This window comes from Schistocerca cancellata, chromosome 4, assembly GCF_023864275.1.
Source record: "Schistocerca cancellata isolate TAMUIC-IGC-003103 chromosome 4, iqSchCanc2.1, whole genome shotgun sequence".
Lineage (NCBI taxonomy): Eukaryota > Metazoa > Arthropoda > Insecta > Orthoptera > Acrididae > Schistocerca > Schistocerca cancellata.
Window position 1 is genome coordinate 714,750,332 of NC_064629.1, and position 18,096 is coordinate 714,768,427.

Genomic DNA, 18,096 nt, shown 5'->3' on the forward strand with positions numbered 1-18,096 from the left:
ATGTGTGTGTTATAACAGCTTGCATCATGAGCTTAAAAAATTAATTTTGAGGAGTTTTCTGTCTTGTGAGTTGATAGAAACAAGGCCTGTGATTAGCCACATAGACATGATACAGAGACTGGTGGAACTGACAGGCAGGTCCAGTCAGTTAACAGTGGCAGAGTGAATGCTTGGTCAGAAGCAAAATCCAGAACACAGAGAATATTGTAGTAAAGCATGATAAATGTGTACATTGTGTGATCCATAGGGAGATCAATAATAAATTATCAGCAGAGAACTCTATGTGAGGTGCTATATCTGTAGTTTCATAGAAGACAAAAGAGTGCCTGAGCTGTCTGTGTTTGCAGTATTTATTGCTTGTGTTGTGACACATCAGTTGTGCCCTCCACAGCTGTATGGGACAGCTTACTGACTGGGCAGTCTGAGTATCTCTTACTGTGCATCAATATCAATACTCTGGCTGGACAGGGAATCTGAGTTGCTGTCAGATATTAAACACCTCCCCCTTAAAGTGGCATGTAGGACTTGAGATGGACATATTTGCAACTGACCCACCAAAGAAGGTGAGAGAAAGATGCTGGATTCCCCAGCAGAGGGACTCATGGCATTTCTGTTGTGATTGACGAGATCTGATATCAGTGTGAGGACCATGGGTAGTAGTAGTAGTAGTAGTGGCTGATTGCCTATGGGGAACTACTTGGACATACCTGCAGGGAAACAGATGTCAGTAGTGCCTTGGTGGGCAGCAGCAGCTGCTCTGTGTCTGCAGACATCTCATTGTCTTAACATTTGATTTCCACTCCATTTTCTGCTTCGTCAAGAAGGTCTTCGGTGTTGGGAACGAGAAGAGGCTTAGGGGATGGCAATGGTTGCACCTCCATCAGCTCCCAACGGGGATCGTTGTTGACCCCTTTTATCACTGGTGCTAGGGGCAGGAGTATGATGATAGCGACAGGCAGGCTATAGGGGAGGTTGGGAAAGCAGTGTGGTTTTGTTGTGGTTGTGTCTGTGTCTATGGGCCCAAGTCTGTTCTGGAGGAATCAGAGATGTGGCTATGGTGCTTGCTGTGGTTGATGACTGCAGAGCCAGTTCTAATGTTTGGACTCGCCACAACTTCAAACATTTGTCACCATGTATGAACCCATCTGTGGGAGACTGCATTGTAATATGACTGTGCATGAACAATGGGCTCACTGGTCCAGGTGCAGCAGTATGTTGAGAGTATGTGATCCATGCCCATAGCATACTTCAGCTGGACTTCATCTGTTAGCACAGATGGACCGTTACACTATCTATTCAAAAATATCTGGACACTTCTTAGTGAACATTAATGCTGCAAGCTGCAGCCTGTGTCTTTTGTTACTTAGTGTGCTGTGATTGGGAATTTTTCAGGGATGCATGGCTGGTTATGTCCAAGGCGGAACACTGTGCTTTGTGCCTGTCAGATTTGTCTGGTCTGCAAGGCACATGTTAAAGTGCATCTGAATTTGCGTGCTGTGTGTTGGGTCAATAGTGGATTTTGTAATTGTAATTACTAAGAAATAAGCCGTACTCATGTAGTCATTAGGCTGTGTTATCAGAGAGCTTAGATTGGTGGTCAAACACAGCAACTAGGGACTTGTGATCTGCATTCAGATATAGTTTTGTTGCATATCGATAAACGTGAAAGTTGATGACACTGTGTATGAATCTTAACACCACTTCAGTTTTTGAAGTTTTGTTGAGCTGCAGTTAACATTTTCAAAGTGAATGCATTTGCTTTTATGTGTCATTGGTCTATTTGTTAGATAACACTGTGCCAGTATCCAAGTCATTGGTAGGTGGAAGTTCTTAGTTCTATTTTAAGGTTATAAAATGCTTTCTTACATGTTTCTGTCCAGAAAAATGTGAACCTCTTTTTACCTCATTGATGAGGAAATGGGAGATTTGGGCAGCCTGTAATAATTAACTTTTTCTACAAATGGCTGTAACTCTTTTAAATTCTTATGAACTGGTAAGTTTATTGCAGCTGTGTGGACCTGCATGAGCATTAGCTCTTTCTTACTCAACATGCTCTACCAGTATTTTACACTCATTGTAAAAAGAAAATAGCTGAAAATGCAGACCATAGACTTGAAGTCTGTCAAATAATGCTAGTAGACTTTGCAAATGCTGCTCCCACATGACCCCATTACCATTATGTCATCTAAGCAATTTGCAAAGTTTGGAATGCCATGAATTGGTAGTTGGGGTACCTCTTAAATCAGGGCTGGCCATGATGTGCCATTTCATTTAGTATTGCAGGGTGCCGTTTTTTGGTCGACACAACTCATTTCTGTTCAGTAGAATTGTGCTGTCAGCACTGCTGACCATTCGTTATTGTTGAATTTATGAAGGAAGGAGGAGTGCAGGAATGAAAATTGGAACATGCGGAATGGACTACAGACCGCACATTTTAAGTGGACTTGACTGCACACTGTCCACCATCACACATTGCAAGATGGGAAACAACTTCTTTCTTATTTCATGAGGATGCATTTAAAAAGAAAATCGTGTTGTAGAAGAGGCACATTCTGACAAAAACAGTCCAGTTCCCAAAGCTTAAGGGTATTAAAGGGAAAAAAATATGTAAATTCATTATAGCCTTGAAAGAATTACAACAATAGTTTACTAATATTTTGAGGACACTCTCATCTTGTATCTGTTTCGAAGCTGTTTTCAAGACGATTTGCCATTTCAGTTGGAAGCCCTCCTGTGCACTTGCAGATGTAATTGATTGATCTGCACTGTAACTCTCGTTTTAAACACAAATAGTTTTATGTTAAAACTGCCCAGGACATCAAAATTGTTTTCCTCAGGTAGCATTTTCACAACTCCATAATGAGGTTGCAAAAGTGCTACAATATTTCAGTTAACATAAGTGTGTGGAAGAACCTTTCTCTGTCACGCAACTAAGTCAGTTACAATTACGTGGCAACCTGAGTACAAAAATCTGTGAAATTGTCTGTGACTGTCTGTATTTCCCACAGTGTGTATCAGATAAAAATTATGTTATGCCATCAGTGTACCAAAAATAATAATAAAATAGTGAAAATTTGTTTTCTTTGTGATCTATGTTGTTGATGAGTATGAAATAGGAAACAGAGTTATATGCAATGCGACTGCATTGCCATCTAAATACAGCATATTTGCAGTTTTCCCCTCGTCCCCCTCCTCCCACACAAACAGTGTGGTGTGACAATGGTAGAAGTGTTCATCCTGGCTGAGTGCTATGTCACATGGACCAGGGCAGGGCTTGCGAGCTGATGTTTTGGCCGCCTGTCTTAAATATTGCATGGGTACTTTGAACCTCAAATGACCAAATGGTAATCAGCTGCACTGGTACATTAGTGAATAGCATATTAATTACTTCAATTTGTTTAGTCCTGCTATTGACAGACAACTGTAAATAAGCATAAGAAAGATCTGTTTTAGACCCAAAATGGTTAACAATACCTCTAACCTAGGAATTTGATGCAAATCTGTGTGTAATTGGAGATTAACATTAGAATTATAATGATCACATGTTCTGATTGAGCCATTAGGCATTTTTATGACTACCATTTGATTTGGCCACTGGCTTGATGAATATCGTGTGCATCTCAGCATAGGTAGAACACAGATTATGAGCACTCGCACTTATGGTAACGCAGAAACCCGTGGAACAAACAGTCAGTTCCATTTTTCAATGAGAGCAGAGTTCACAAAGTGAATGGCTAGCTAGAAGAAAAGTTCAGAGTACAGTGAAAGTCATCAAAAGCATAAACAAACTTTCTAGAGAGTTACCTGATTTGAGAAACGTAAGCAGGTAAAGCAACCTGTCATCAGTGGCGAGTATTGAAAGCTTCAGAGAGTAGTGAGAGCTGCCAGACAAGTGTGGTGCCATGATATTTATGGACACTGTCACGTCAGTGGATGGGCCCATATTACATACCTGCAATTGCACTGTGCAGCCATGGTATGAAGCTCGAGTATCCTTGATCTTTCCTCCGTATCGATACTTGGGGTGGGTAGGGAGTCCGAATCACTGTTGGATACTGAAGAAGAAATCAGGGATATTACTCCAGTGATTTTTAATGTATCTACTTCTGCCTTAACTTAATCAAGCATGGTGAATGGCTCTAGGCATGCTCTGCAAAACTTAGATGCTGCAGATTGCTTTAATGCTGTGTGTGCTTGAAAATACCATGCACACCATAATGTAGTTTTGAACAGTTGCGTGGACTGTGCACATACAAAATCATATGCCTGGAATAGAATCATGGTTGAAACTATATTTATGTGGTCTTGAATTTGAAAGCCAAAAAGTGCAAAAGTACCTGTCCCAAAAATATTAGTTACTGTCCAAGAATTTAATACCCACAAGTTTAGATGTCTAGCTTTTGTTTTCTTCATTTGGATTGACATTTGGTCCTGTAATGGCATTGACTGCCTATCGTATGTCAACACTTTGTGCTGAATGTACTACAGCCGTGTTGAATCAGTGAGCGAGTACATTTTCATGTTAATCGAACATACATCTGTACCTGTGTCCAACTGAAAGTCTGACCTTCACTGGTGACTTCCAGTACTAATGTGAGCTTCTGCAACTCTACCTCTGCTTACATACTAAGTCTCGCGGATCTGTAGCCCATTCTGTGTATGTTTGTGTACATTGCTTAACACACTGATTAAATTTGAGACTAGTCACCACCACCGGGGTTTGGTGGCCTTAGTAGTCAGTCAGCTAACCACAAACATTAGAAAAACTCCTGGGGTCCAAGAGCAACAATTTCTTTATCGCTTCACACATTTTGTTATAAGAAAACAGTAAAAGGGCACTGTAATGATCAGGCTCAGTTATTCGACTTACCTTGCAATGAATAAAAAAATTATGTAAGTAGACCATCCAACTCTTCTTCGTTTCATAAAAGTAGGTTGTGGTTGTTGTTGTTGTTGTTGTGCTGCTGCTGTTATATCAGTTTTAACATCTGCTGCTACAATATCTGCTGCTGTTGCTGTTGCAGTTCCAACTTGCTGCTAATGTCACTTTCTATTCTCCATGCTGTTCTTGTTGGTTGGTAAACTGCTGTTGGAACATTTGCTGATGCAATTCCACTGCTGCTGACACAACTTCAGAAACTCAGGACTTAAGCTGAACGCTGACTAGTTACACAGTGAGGGATGTTCTCATTCCCACTTGTCTATCCTACTCGGGAATAGGTGGAAACAAATTTCATGTCCGTGAGCATTTGCACTGAACAGTTCCACAGAGAACACTAGAACAACCTAATTATTTCTGACTGAACGTTGATATCAGTATGTAGGCTGGGTGGGGAATTTGAAATGCTGTCAGATTCATAAAGTACCATAGACCATAATAAACAAACTGGATTAAGGGAAAGAACCCTACCGACAACCAAGCTCAGATCAATATCATACAAACACTTGCCATACTATGGAATGTAAAACTGCTGTCTCTGTAGAAATAGCAAGTATTAATATATACTGATATTGCCCATACATTTATTAAAATCAGACGGAACTAGTAAGTTGCTAACACAACAGAACATTGTGTGTATAGCATTTTCTTGTGACAAGCCATGGTCCATTGACTCAGTAGCTATTCTGTTAATGACACATAATTCTTCCCTTAAACTTTTTGTGTTAACTCCTTTCAGGTCACTTCTCAGGGAGAAAAGGTTTCAGGTTACTGAGAAATACTTGTATGTCTTTTTATGTCTTACTTAGGTTTTCATCAGAAATTGCAGGAATTTTGCAAGTGGTTCTTTGGATCTAGTAGCAGAGGTGGGTGTAAATATCAGGATGTTGTGATGTGCATAAGAATTGAAAATTGTCAAAAACCATCATAAATTTGCTTCAATTGATGGAAAAGCAGCACAAAATGAGATGAAAGAGGATCTTTTTAAGTACTGCATGTAGAAGGAAGAAATTAATCTTCATTAAAGAACTTTTGCCAAGAGAAATGACATAGTGAGTAAGGCAATTGCTTGCATAATATTTCATATGCTACTGACAAATGGGCACTGAAAACAAATAACAGTTTCAGCACCATGATCATCATAATCATAGTGTAAATCTGCATTATGTAGCACTAATAATTGTCATTACTTTTGCATGGTGCAAATTTATACAAAAATATTTGTTGTTACGTTGGCTTTGTGAAGTATGTCAAAATGGTTAACCACTTTATTCATTTATTATTTACACTTCAAAAAAGTTCCGTAAGACCAAATTGAGGAGCAAATCTCCAAGGCCATGGAATGTGCCAATACATGAAATTACAACTTAAAAGTAATAACAAAAATATTATGTTTATGAACCTATAAAAAGTCAAGCCATAAGTTTGGTAAGTAAACACAATCAACAATATGACAAGAATCAGCTTAATTTTTCAAGGAACTCCACTACAGAATAGGAGGAGTGACCCATGAGGAAACTCTTCAGTTTCGATTTGAAAGCACATGGATTACTGCTAAGATTTTTGAATTCTGGTGGTAGCTTATTGAAAATGGATGCTGCAGTATACTGCACACCTTCCTGCACAAGAGTTAAGGAAGTCTGATCCAAGTGCAGGTTTGATTTCTGGCAAGTATTAACTGAGTATAAAAGTTGATTATTCTTGGGACTAAGTTAATATTGTTAACAAGAAATGCCAGTAAGGAATATATATATTGAGAGGACGATGTCAAAATATCCAGGCTCGTGAACAGGGGTCTACAAGTGGTTCGTGAACTTATACCACTTATTGCCTGAACCACCCATTTCTGAGCCAAAAATATCTTTTTGGAATGGGAAGAGTTACCCAAAATATAATGCCATATTACATAAGTGAATGAAAATAAGCAAAGTAAACTAATCTTCGTGTTGAACGATCACTCACTTCAGATACTGTTCCACAGTAAAAATGGCAGCATTAAGTCTTTGAACAAGATCGTGAACATGGACTTTCCACGACAGTTTACTATGCATCTGAACACCTAGAAATTTGAACTGTCAGTTTCACTAATTGTATGTCCATTCTGTGAAATTAAAATGTCAGGATTTGTTGAATTGTGTGTTAGAAACTGTAAACTGCACTATTTGAAACCAAGCAAATGTTGTGCACAACATCCTTTGCTATCAAGCTAGTGTCATCAGCAAACAGAAATATTTCAGAGTTACCTGTAATACTAGTGGGCATATCATCTATATAAATAAGGAACAGGAGTGGCTCCAACACTGATCCCTGGGGCACCTCCCACTTGACTGTACCCCACTCAGACCCCACATCACAGCCATTATCAAAATTGTGAAAAATGACCTTCTGCTGCCTGTTGCTAAAGTAAGAGGTGAACCAATTGTGAGCTACTCCCCGTATTCCGTAATGGTCCAACACCTGGAGCAATAGTTTGTGATCAACACAAATGCCTTAGTTAAATCAAAAAATATGCCAAGCGTTCGAATCCTTTTTGTTTAGCCCATCCAGTACCTTGCAGAGAAAAGAGAATATAGCATTTTCAGTTGTTAAACGACATCTAAAGCCAATATGTACATTTGATAGCAAATTGTGTGATATAAAATGATCATTTATCCTTACATACACAGCCTTTTCAATAACTTTTGCAAACACTGATGGCATAGAAATAGGTCTAAAATTATCTACATTATCCCTTTCTCCCTTTTTATAAAGCGGGTTTACTACTGAGTACTTTAATCGCTCAGGAAACTGACCATTCCTAAAGGAAAAATAACAAATATGGCTAAATACAGGGCTAACATGTGCAGCACAGAACTTGAATAGACACTCCATAACCACGAGAGTCCTTAGTCTTCATTGATTTAGTTATTGACTCAATCTCCCTCTTGTCTATATCACAGAGGAGTATTTCAGACATCAATCTCAGAAAGGCATTTGCCAAGAAAGTTATATGATTTCCTGTAGAAACTAAATTTTATTTAATTCACCAGCAATGCTCAGAAAACGATTGTTAAATACTGTACATATATCTGATTTATCAGTAACAGACACATTTTTACTGCGAACTGACTTTATATTGTCAACCTTGTGCTGCTGACCACACACTTCCTTCACAACTGGCCATATGGTTTTGATTTTAGCCTGTGAATTAGCTATTCTATTTGCATACCACATACTCTTTGCCTTCCTAAGAACATTTTTAAGCACCTTACAATACTGTTTGTAATGGGCTACTGTAGCTTGATTGTGACTACGTCTAACATTTTGCTATAATTCCCGCTTTGTTCTACATGATATTCTAATCCCACTAGTCACCCACCTGGGCTGCCCATTACTGCTAGTACCCTGTTAAAAGTGTTCTAATGTAAAGCAACTCTCAAAGAGCATGAGAAATGTGTTAAGGAAAGCATTGTACACTACTGGCCATTAAAATTGCTACACCAAGAAGAAATGCAGATGATAAACGGGTATTCATTGGACAAATATATTATACTAGAATTGACATGTGATTACATTTTCATTCAATTTGGGTGCATAGATCCTGAGAAATCAGTACCCAAAACAACCACTTCTGGCCATAATAACGGCCTTGATACGCCTGGGCATTGAGTCAAACAGAGCTTGGATGGCGTGTACAGGTAAAGCTGCCCATGCAGCTTCAACACAGTACCACAGTTCGTCAAGAGTAGTGACTGGCATATTGTGACGAGCCAGTTGCTCTGCCACCGTTGACCAGACGTTTTCAATTGGTGAGAGATCTGGAGAATGTACTGGCCAGGGCAGCAGTAGAACATTTTCTGTATCCAGAAAGGCCCGTACATGACCTGCTGAAATGTATGGTTTCGCAGGGATCGAATGAAGGGTAGAGCCACGGGTCGTAACACATCTGAAATGTAACGTCCACTGTTCAAAGTGCCGTCAATGCGAACAAGAGGTGACTGAGACGTGTTTCCAATGGCACCCCATACCATCACGCCGGGTGATGCGCCAGTATGGCGACGACGAATACACACTTCCAATGTGCATTCACCACGATGTCGCCAAACATGGATGCGACCATCGTGATGCTGTAAACAGAACCTGGGTTCATCTGAAAAATGACATTTTGCCATTCGTGCACCCAGGTTCGTTGTTGAGTACAGCATTGCAGGCGCTCCTGTCTGTGATGCAGCATCAAGGGTAACCGCAGCCATGGTCTCAGAGCTGATAGTCCATGCTGCTGTAAATGTCATCGAACTGTTTATGCAGGTGGTTGTTGTCTTGTAAACGGCCCCATCTGTTGACTCAGAGATCGAGACGTGGCTGCACGGTCTGTTACAGCCATACGGATAAGATGCCTGTCGTCTCGACTGCTAGTGATACGAGGCTGTTGGGATCCAGCACGGCGTTCTGTATTACCCTCCTGAATCCACTGATTCCATATTCTGCGAACAGTGATTGGATCTCGACCAACGCGAGCAGCAATGTTGCGATCTGATAAACCGCAATCGTGATAGGCTACAATCCGACCTTTATCAAAGTCAGAAGGTGATAGTACACATATCTCCTCCTTACACAAGGCATCACAACGATGTTTCACCAGGCAATGCCGGTCAACTGCTGTTTGTTTATGAGAAATCGGTTGGAAACTTTCCTCATGTCAGCACATGGTAGGTGTCGCCAGCGCCAACCTTGTGTGAATGCTCTGAAAAGCTAATCATTTGCATATCACAGCATCTTCTTCCTGTTGGTTAAATTTCGCGTCTGTAGCAAGTCATCTCCGTGGTGTAGCAATTTTAATGGCCAGTAGTATATTTATCATCTAAGTTATCGACACTATAAACATCCTGCCACTCTTGTTCCTTGACAAGGTTTAAAAAACTCTCTATTGCTGTTGGATTGACTTTCCTACATAGTTTGTAATTAAATATGACATTGGTTTCAGTACAAAAGCCTTTTAGTGTTAAAATTTGTGCATCATGGTCTGAAAGGCCATTCACCCTTTTACTAACAGAATGCCCATCTAGTAATGAAGAATGGATAAAAATATTGTCTATGGCTGTGCTACTGTTCCCCTGTACCCTATTTGGAAAAAACACAGTCTGCATCAGATCATATTAGTTTAGGAGATCTACCAACATCATTTTTCTTGCACCATCATATACAAAATGTTCCCTACACCTACAATTACAAGAGGCTCCTCTCCTCTCAACTCTGACAGTTGGTCAAATGTATTGCATATACACAAGGTATAACTGTCTGAATACCTCCTCCTCCTAGCTGCTTTCTTGCCAACTGCCAGTTCCCATTCCCCAGCACCCTTGACCCTCTTCAACCTATCTAGTTCCTTCTCTGCATGTTGTAAATGCACCTGAAGGCCACAGATCTTACGCTCTTGCTCCTCTATCAACTTATTTCTACTACAGATTCTGCATTCCCAGGAGAGGAGAACGGTAGAATGCCCACAGGCTTCCCCACTGCATTCCCCCCAATGCAAATACTTTGAACAAATCCCACTCCGTAACCCACTACTCACAAACCTACAAAAGAGCCCACACTTCTCACTCATGGTAAAATTCTACAGTTACTGAAAAATAAACTATATGTGTACGTTACGTAAGTTCAGTTACACCAGTAGAACTATTTATAGAACTAACAATAGCGGTCTCAAAATTCTGTCTCTACTAAGAAAGCAACTACTTGTATTAATACTACTAAACCACAACTAATACCAATACCAACAAAACTTCACAAAATTATTAGCTAAAACCAAAAATTCAAGTGGCCACTGGAACACTCAACAAAGTTAAAACACTGAATGAAAATTTTACTGAAATATTTCACAAGAAACAGTAAGAAACAAATAACTTTGTCAGTACTTAGCTTTATGACTACTACAGGTGCAGCTGCACGCCACAAAATGTAAACACACTACTGAGGCATGAGGCTTGGACGAACGACGTAAGCACACTCACAAATAACAGACCACTTGAGTCACTAAAACAGGAAGAAAGACTGAGCTTAATGAAAATCCACTGATAAGTTACTTTTACCGCAAATATTAACACAAATAAATTTTAAAATAAGTAACTGAAGACTAAAACTTTAAGAATATTGACGAGCAATTTCAACAGCAGTCCAGCGCACATGATGTCACATCAAAAATTACATGTCAATTTTCCCTCCAGAAATTCTAGACGAGACATATAGATAATGTTCTGGTTGCTATTTTATTGTTGTTTCCTCCTTATTATGGCTTTAAAGAAAATACTTGTTTATTTATATTAGTCATCCATCATAGTACGTAATGGAACTCCATACTTGGAATATACAAAACGACATGTTCATAATGATAAATTTATGTGCAGTTGGTGCTTAGTAATAGTAATGAACAGAATATAAGCATAAGAAAAATCATATCAGAATTGTGATTGACCTAAAGAGTGTGTAGAAAATCCATCACTCTTAATGTAGAGAAATCTTCTGTTGTAAAAGGAAGAAAGATTCTGGTTTAATATCCAATCTACATTGAGGTCATTAGAAACAGAGCACAAGCTTGGATTGTTTCTAGGATGGGGAAGAAAATTGACCACGGCCTTTCAAAGGAACCATCCCAGCATTTGCCTGGAGCAATGTAGGGGAATCACAATGGCTGGATACGGATTTGAATCACTGTTCTCCCAAATGCGAGTCCAGTCTGCTAACCACTATGTCATCTCACTCAGTTCTGATGTAAAAGTATCTTTCAACCTACCCCCAGTAAAATGTGAACGACCATTAAAGTTTGCTATTTCTGTCAGTCCATTATGGCCTGGGGGCATTGGCTGGTATATTTTTCTTCGTTCCAAAAACTTTACCAACAGCCATATGTTTTGGTTTATTTTATTTTATATCTCAAATACTAACAGTTTCGACAACTCATTATTGCCATCTTCAGGCCCCATACACTATTATCATATTAACAATCTTATCAAATGGTGCCATAAAGCTCGAATCGTAGATCCGATCGTCATGCAACAGATTCCTGTGAACAGGTGACACTAACTCCAATGGGTGACACTGGCACCATTCAATAAGATTGTTAATACAATAATAGTGTATAGGTCCTGAAGATGGCAATGTTGAGTTGCCAAAACTGGTAGCATTTGAGATATAAAATAAAATAAACAAAACATGCGGCTGTTGGTAAAGTTTTTTGAATCAAGAAAAACATTAGAGTTTGCAGTTCACATAAATGACCTGGTGGATAACATTAGAAGCTCTAAGAGGCTTTTTACAGATGATTCTGTTGTATATAGAGAAATAGCAATGATAGAAAATTGTAACACCATGCCGGAAGATCTGCAGGGACTTGATGCATGGTGCTGGGATCTTCAGTTGACCCTCATCATAAGCAAATGAAATGTACTATGTTAAGTATGCAGGAAGATCTGTTGTTGTTTGATTACATGGTTGCTGAACGGTCACATCCTTTTAATATCTGGGAGTATGTGTACAGAGTGATTTTAAGTGGTCTGACCACATAAAACTAATTGTAGGGAAGGCAGACTGAGAAACTAATTGTAGGGAAGGCAGACTGAGATTCATTGGAAGAATCCTCATTAAATGTAGTCTACCCATAAAGGAGAGAGACCATACAAAACCGTCATCTGACAGAAGTTTGAGTATTGCTCCTGAGTCCAGGGCCTTTACTAGGTGCAGTATAAGTTTGGTTTTATGTTCCCAGAATTAACATTTTCCCGCCGTTTGACATTTTTTATTGCTCACGTCAAATTTCCTATGTCCACAATGTTAATTCACGCCTGATTTTGCATGAACATATTTATAATTTTCCCACAATTTATGCGTTATGAAAAAATGTTCATGAAAAAAAAAAAAGAAACTGACATAAAATGATGCTGGCATGATGTTGGCCTTCAAGTAGTGTTTACAGACATTGTGTGGTTAAGTTTTTTGACACCAGGGTGCTCTACTTAGCAGATTTAAACTGCTAAACATGTATAAGTTGGAACAATTCATGCTGTATCTCCTCCCACTGCCAAACTCTACTCTGCATGGTGACTGATAGAAGTAACTAGGTTCGTATGAATAAAGGCGTAATGACCAATCACAACCATTTCCAAACTGTCTCTACAGTGCATGCACAGTTTTGTGATTGTCGTAATCATCATCACACCTCTGTTGAACCATATTTAGTGTGTTTTTTCGTTTGGCTGCTTGTAGCGCTCGTTGACACCTTCATTCAGTTTGCAATGCTCAAATCTTTTTGGTTTAAACACAGCACGAATTATGTATATTCTCATGCTGAGCAAAACGTGTTTCAAAGATTTATTCTCTTTGTTAAGTGCAATATTTATGTATGTATTTTTTGTGATGTTACACAAAAAACAATGTGAATGATAGTTTGTGTGTTTGTGGTTTCCAACATAACTGAAGAAGCCCAGTACCAGATAACATGAAAAAGATGACTACAGTTCAAAAGACGCAGAACACCACATATGCAAACACCACACAAAATACTTATGTAAATATTTGCACTTGATATAGAGAAAAAATTCTCGAAACACACTGTGCTAAGCATGAAAAAATATGTAACTGACACAGAGTTTCATTATTTAAATAATGAATAACAGCTGCAGGCATTCCAAAAACATTGATAATGGCATATGAAATTGAGACAAACATTTCTGCATCCCAATTATCAGTTCCCATTATATCAGCAGTTTTTATTAGATAATAAACAAGTCCCTGACAAGTATTTTGATACCTGTTATGTGCACATACAGAAAGTGCTAAAATACAAGTGGTATCCTATACGTAACTTTCACAGCTTAAAACATTATTTTCCCCGCATTTTACACAATTTTTTAAAAAGTCCCTTGAAAAGTGTAAAAGCAGGGTTTCACTGTAGTATTGAGAGGGGAAATAGACAATATACAAGGAAGAGCATGACATTTCATCATGGGTTGACTTAGTAAGTGCAAAAGCATAATGAAAATATTTATCTAACTTCAGTAGCAGATATTACAAAGAGATGAGCACTGCACTGTGATGTGGTTTACTATTAAAATTCCAAGAGTGTACTTTCATAATAGTCAACTTACATAATCTCATGAAAAGGCAATGAAAGTAAAATTAGAATGATTTGAACTCACACTGAGGCTTACTAAAAGCTATTCTTCCCCCAACAGTATCTGTGGCTGGAGCAGGAATCGGGCTAAGTGACAGTATGCGTGAAGTACCATCTCTCAGATGTGCTAAGGCTGCTAGCAGAGTAAATACATTGAGGTATAGCTAAATACTCAGCCTCATATTTCTGGAAACTTCAAAACTTTTTTGGAGCTGCTGCTTGTCAAATCTGTCACCTGTAGAATTTAGGTAAGAAAAAGCTGTAACAGCGAGAAGTGTGTGTCACATCATAGGTTAACTGCTTGCCTTACATAATTATAATCTCCTCAAAATATCAGAAGAGTCATGAAATCAGGAAGAGCATGGGCAATATTAAAATAAACTGCCAAAACAAAGGACACTCTCGGCTCTCATTATTATTACTACTGCCTAGATGTGACAGCTAAGCATATAATTTAAATATGTAATTACTTATCAAGTAGTCCTGATGAAAGGCATTGACATTATTTCCTTTGAAACCCTGTTGGTAACTTTAGAAAACCATTATTCAGTGTACTCTGTGTAACAGTTCTACTGCATCACATATCTTGCTTTGGCACCATTGGAATAAATAACACAAATGTCAGTGAATTTGGAAACATACTGACTCTTCTTTTTCCCTTGCTTCATCTGCAAACTGAATAAGAAAGGAAGCAATAAATATTGGTACACAGTACTCTCCATCATGCACTGTTCAGTGATTTGCAGACTACATATGTAGATGACATCTGTGGGACCACATCGCCTACTCATATACTCGGGAAGCCACCATACAGTGCATTTTGGAAGGTACTTTGTACCTGTGTCATGTTCACTTTGTGAATCATTCACATCACAGCCTTCATCAGTTGTGGGTAGCTCTACAGACAACTTAGCTCCATACACCCATGAAGACATGTCAGCACCAGACATCTCTCTCATACACCTTTTCTGGCTGTTGTGCATAGTGCAGATGGGAAACACTTACTTACAGTTTTAGTAGGTGGTCATTATAATATCACTAAAGTGTATACGTATGAACAAATAGAACAGCTATAATGAAAATATAAATGATAGGACATTGACAGGATGGAGATGTTATGGAATAAGTACCTAATAGCACATATGTCTTCAGTCAGCTTGATAGAGAGCCAGATTTGGTGTGTATCATTACCTCAACAAGTGGATGGAAGAAATATAAAAAATACTGAGCTATAGCATTTCAGTAGTTTCCAGCAGTAGCCTGACACTGTAAGACAAAGTCATCTAACATAAACCGATCTCTGTAACACAATTTGTAAAAGGTTATGTGGGTTCAAAGTAGAAAAAATGTGGTTTTCATGCCATGGTAGTGCTCCAAGCTAGTTTTGAGCATTTGGAAATTCCTTGCTTGTGAATAAGTGTATCGTTCTTTTTTTATTATTTATCACAGCATTTTGCGGATATGCCAACTGGATTAAATTGGGGGGGGGGGGTCAGATGTTCTCCAAACATCCCTTCAGAGAGTCAGTCATGAATTAATATTTGTAGGAAATCCTTTGTGGATCGAAAAGTGACTTTCTGAGCTCATGCAACCCTTTTAAGATACTTACGATCTTGTATTTCATGGAAGTTAATCATTGTGTCACAGCCCCATTGGATACTCATCCAGCCCTTCTATTAAATTCTGCTACTGTTAATGCATGTGGCAGGTTTATTAGATTAGACAAATCTTGCTAAAAATTTCTGAAGTAGTTGACTGCTGCATTCATCTCTTTGTGTGTGGTTTTATTTTATTTGTGTGTGTGCGGGGGGGGGGGGGGGTAAAGACAAGGAAGGTTTTTACTTCGTAATTACTGACTTTTGGTCACATTCATCATTGCAGCTACTCACCCCTTATCTTCCATATTGTTTCCCCTTGTGGCTCTCAGTAGTGTAGTTTTTATAGACTTGAAATTTTGTCTTTCTGTGTTTCTATTGGAAACATTACTCCCACTAGGTCTGTGCCATTTTTAAAACTCTCAAAAGATTAATTTATTTATGAATGATTTATTTAAAGAGTTATTTGAATAATTAAAATATGGTATGAAATAAGGTGGTGTATTGCAGTTAATATGGAAAGTTGTGGAGAGGATATTTATGATTTAATTTTGTTTTAGCATGGGATTGGTGCTGCATGGATCCTGTAACAGTCTCAGAGGTGCACACGGGCACACCCACAGTGAATTCAGCCATAGCAGATCTGGCATAAACGTCAGGGCAGCAGTGATACATGTAATTGGAGACTTGCTACAGAGCATAGGTGTTTTTGTATCAGCAGTTGTAATACATTTTTATGTGAGTTACAGTTTATATATTCTGGTTTTATTCAACATACTGCACTTTTTTAAACATATTTTAAGGATTCAAAGGTTATTTGAATGTATTTTTTCTCGCTGAACATTTGTATCTCCAGTTCTGGCTCTGCTATGAAATATGTTTTCTGAAACTCTTTGCTTTGCTTTGCTTTGGAAGCCTCTATTTTAGAAGTAGTTATTCTCAGAAATTTGATTTTGGGTCAAAATTAATTGCTGCCATTGTTTCTTACTGATTTTCAATTTCATGTACCTTGTCATTGTAATTGCTCCATCACTTTGTAGAATTTTATGATGTTTGAAACAAAACAAGAAAAACGGTTCTTCAGCGAGGTGAATTGTCATATGTGGAAAAGGGAAAAGCATGTAAAAAACTGTTCCCCTTGTGTTTGGGCATGAGTGCCTGATTGATTGTCATTTGTGATCACCGCATGTGATGTCATTAATTTGTATTGCATTCTAGAAGATACATTTCAGCTATGTACAGTGGTTATTTTTATTTTGCTGTTTTTTATATCCCATATCTCAGCTTTTAGTTAGAAAAATGAACTTAGCAATAGCTGACATATATGGCCTTTTGTTTTTATATTCATTTTCACTAACTGCATTTCTGTAGTTTTGGTGAGGATCTCAGTCTTTCACTCAGAGAAATAACACTGTTATTTGAGCTTTTCCAGTTAGATAAAAAAAATGTTAAGATCACAGTTATTGTAACACCAAGAAACAATGGGAAATCTGGGATAGAATAATGACAATATTATGAAAAAGATAGATTTCTACTCATCATATAGTGGAGTGAAATGGTCGTGTGTATGCAAGAGAGTTGCCGGACACAGTTTTAATCTGCCAGGAAGTTTCATATCACTGTACACTCTGCTGCAGAGTGAATATTTCATTCTGGAAGCATCCCCCATGCTGTAGGTAAGTCATGTCTCTGCAGTAGTCTTTCTTCCAGAAGTACTAGTGTTGCAAGTTTCACAGGAGAGCATCTGTGAAGTTTGGAAGGTAAGAGATGAGGTACTGATGGAAGTAAGGCTGTGAGGACTGGTTGTGTGTCGTACTTGGTTAGCTGAGTTGTAGAGTACTTGCCCCATGAGAGGCAAAGATCCCAAGTTTGAGTCACGGTCTGGCACACAGTTTTAATCTGCCAAGAAGTTTGAAAGAAATGGTTGTTTAGTGAGAAATGTATTGCATAAGTAGACTTTATGTGGCACGCATCAATGTACCAATTACCCAATAATATGTGAGGTAAGATCTTGTAGTTGCTTCCCCTAGTATAAAATGTGTATATCACATATTTCTATCATTATGCAATTAAAAGTATTTATTGCAGTCTGTCAACATTCCACAATCTTTAATGAGTATAAAATTAGATAGCTGCTTGTGTTTATGAATTAGGTGCGATGAGCATGTGACAATATGGAACAGTCACAAAAATCTCTTAATGAAGAAAGTAATCATGAGACAGAGAATCGTTGAACGAGTTTCTAGGAAGCTTTACAAATCTGTGAAGAAATTATTTTCAGAACACATGTAAGACCTGTTGTTGAGTATTGTTTCCGTGTCTCCATGTCTTACCACATTACATTCATAATGTTCCTCTTCCATGTAGCATCTCCCTGTTTTCTCACAGGGAAATGGTACAAAGAAGAGTTACAT

General features: G+C 38.4%; 1 protein-coding gene across 1 annotated transcript in view; it reads left to right on the forward strand.

Annotated features, from left to right (window-relative positions):
* Positions 1 to 18,096, forward strand: part of LOC126183725 (zinc transporter 2-like) — an 88,505-nt gene that overhangs the window by 33,993 nt on the left and 36,416 nt on the right. The window contains exon 5 of the mRNA XM_049925919.1: positions 16,243 to 16,420. Coding sequence (XP_049781876.1) covers positions 16,243 to 16,420 — 178 coding nt within the window. The remainder of the gene's footprint in view (positions 1 to 16,242; positions 16,421 to 18,096) is intronic.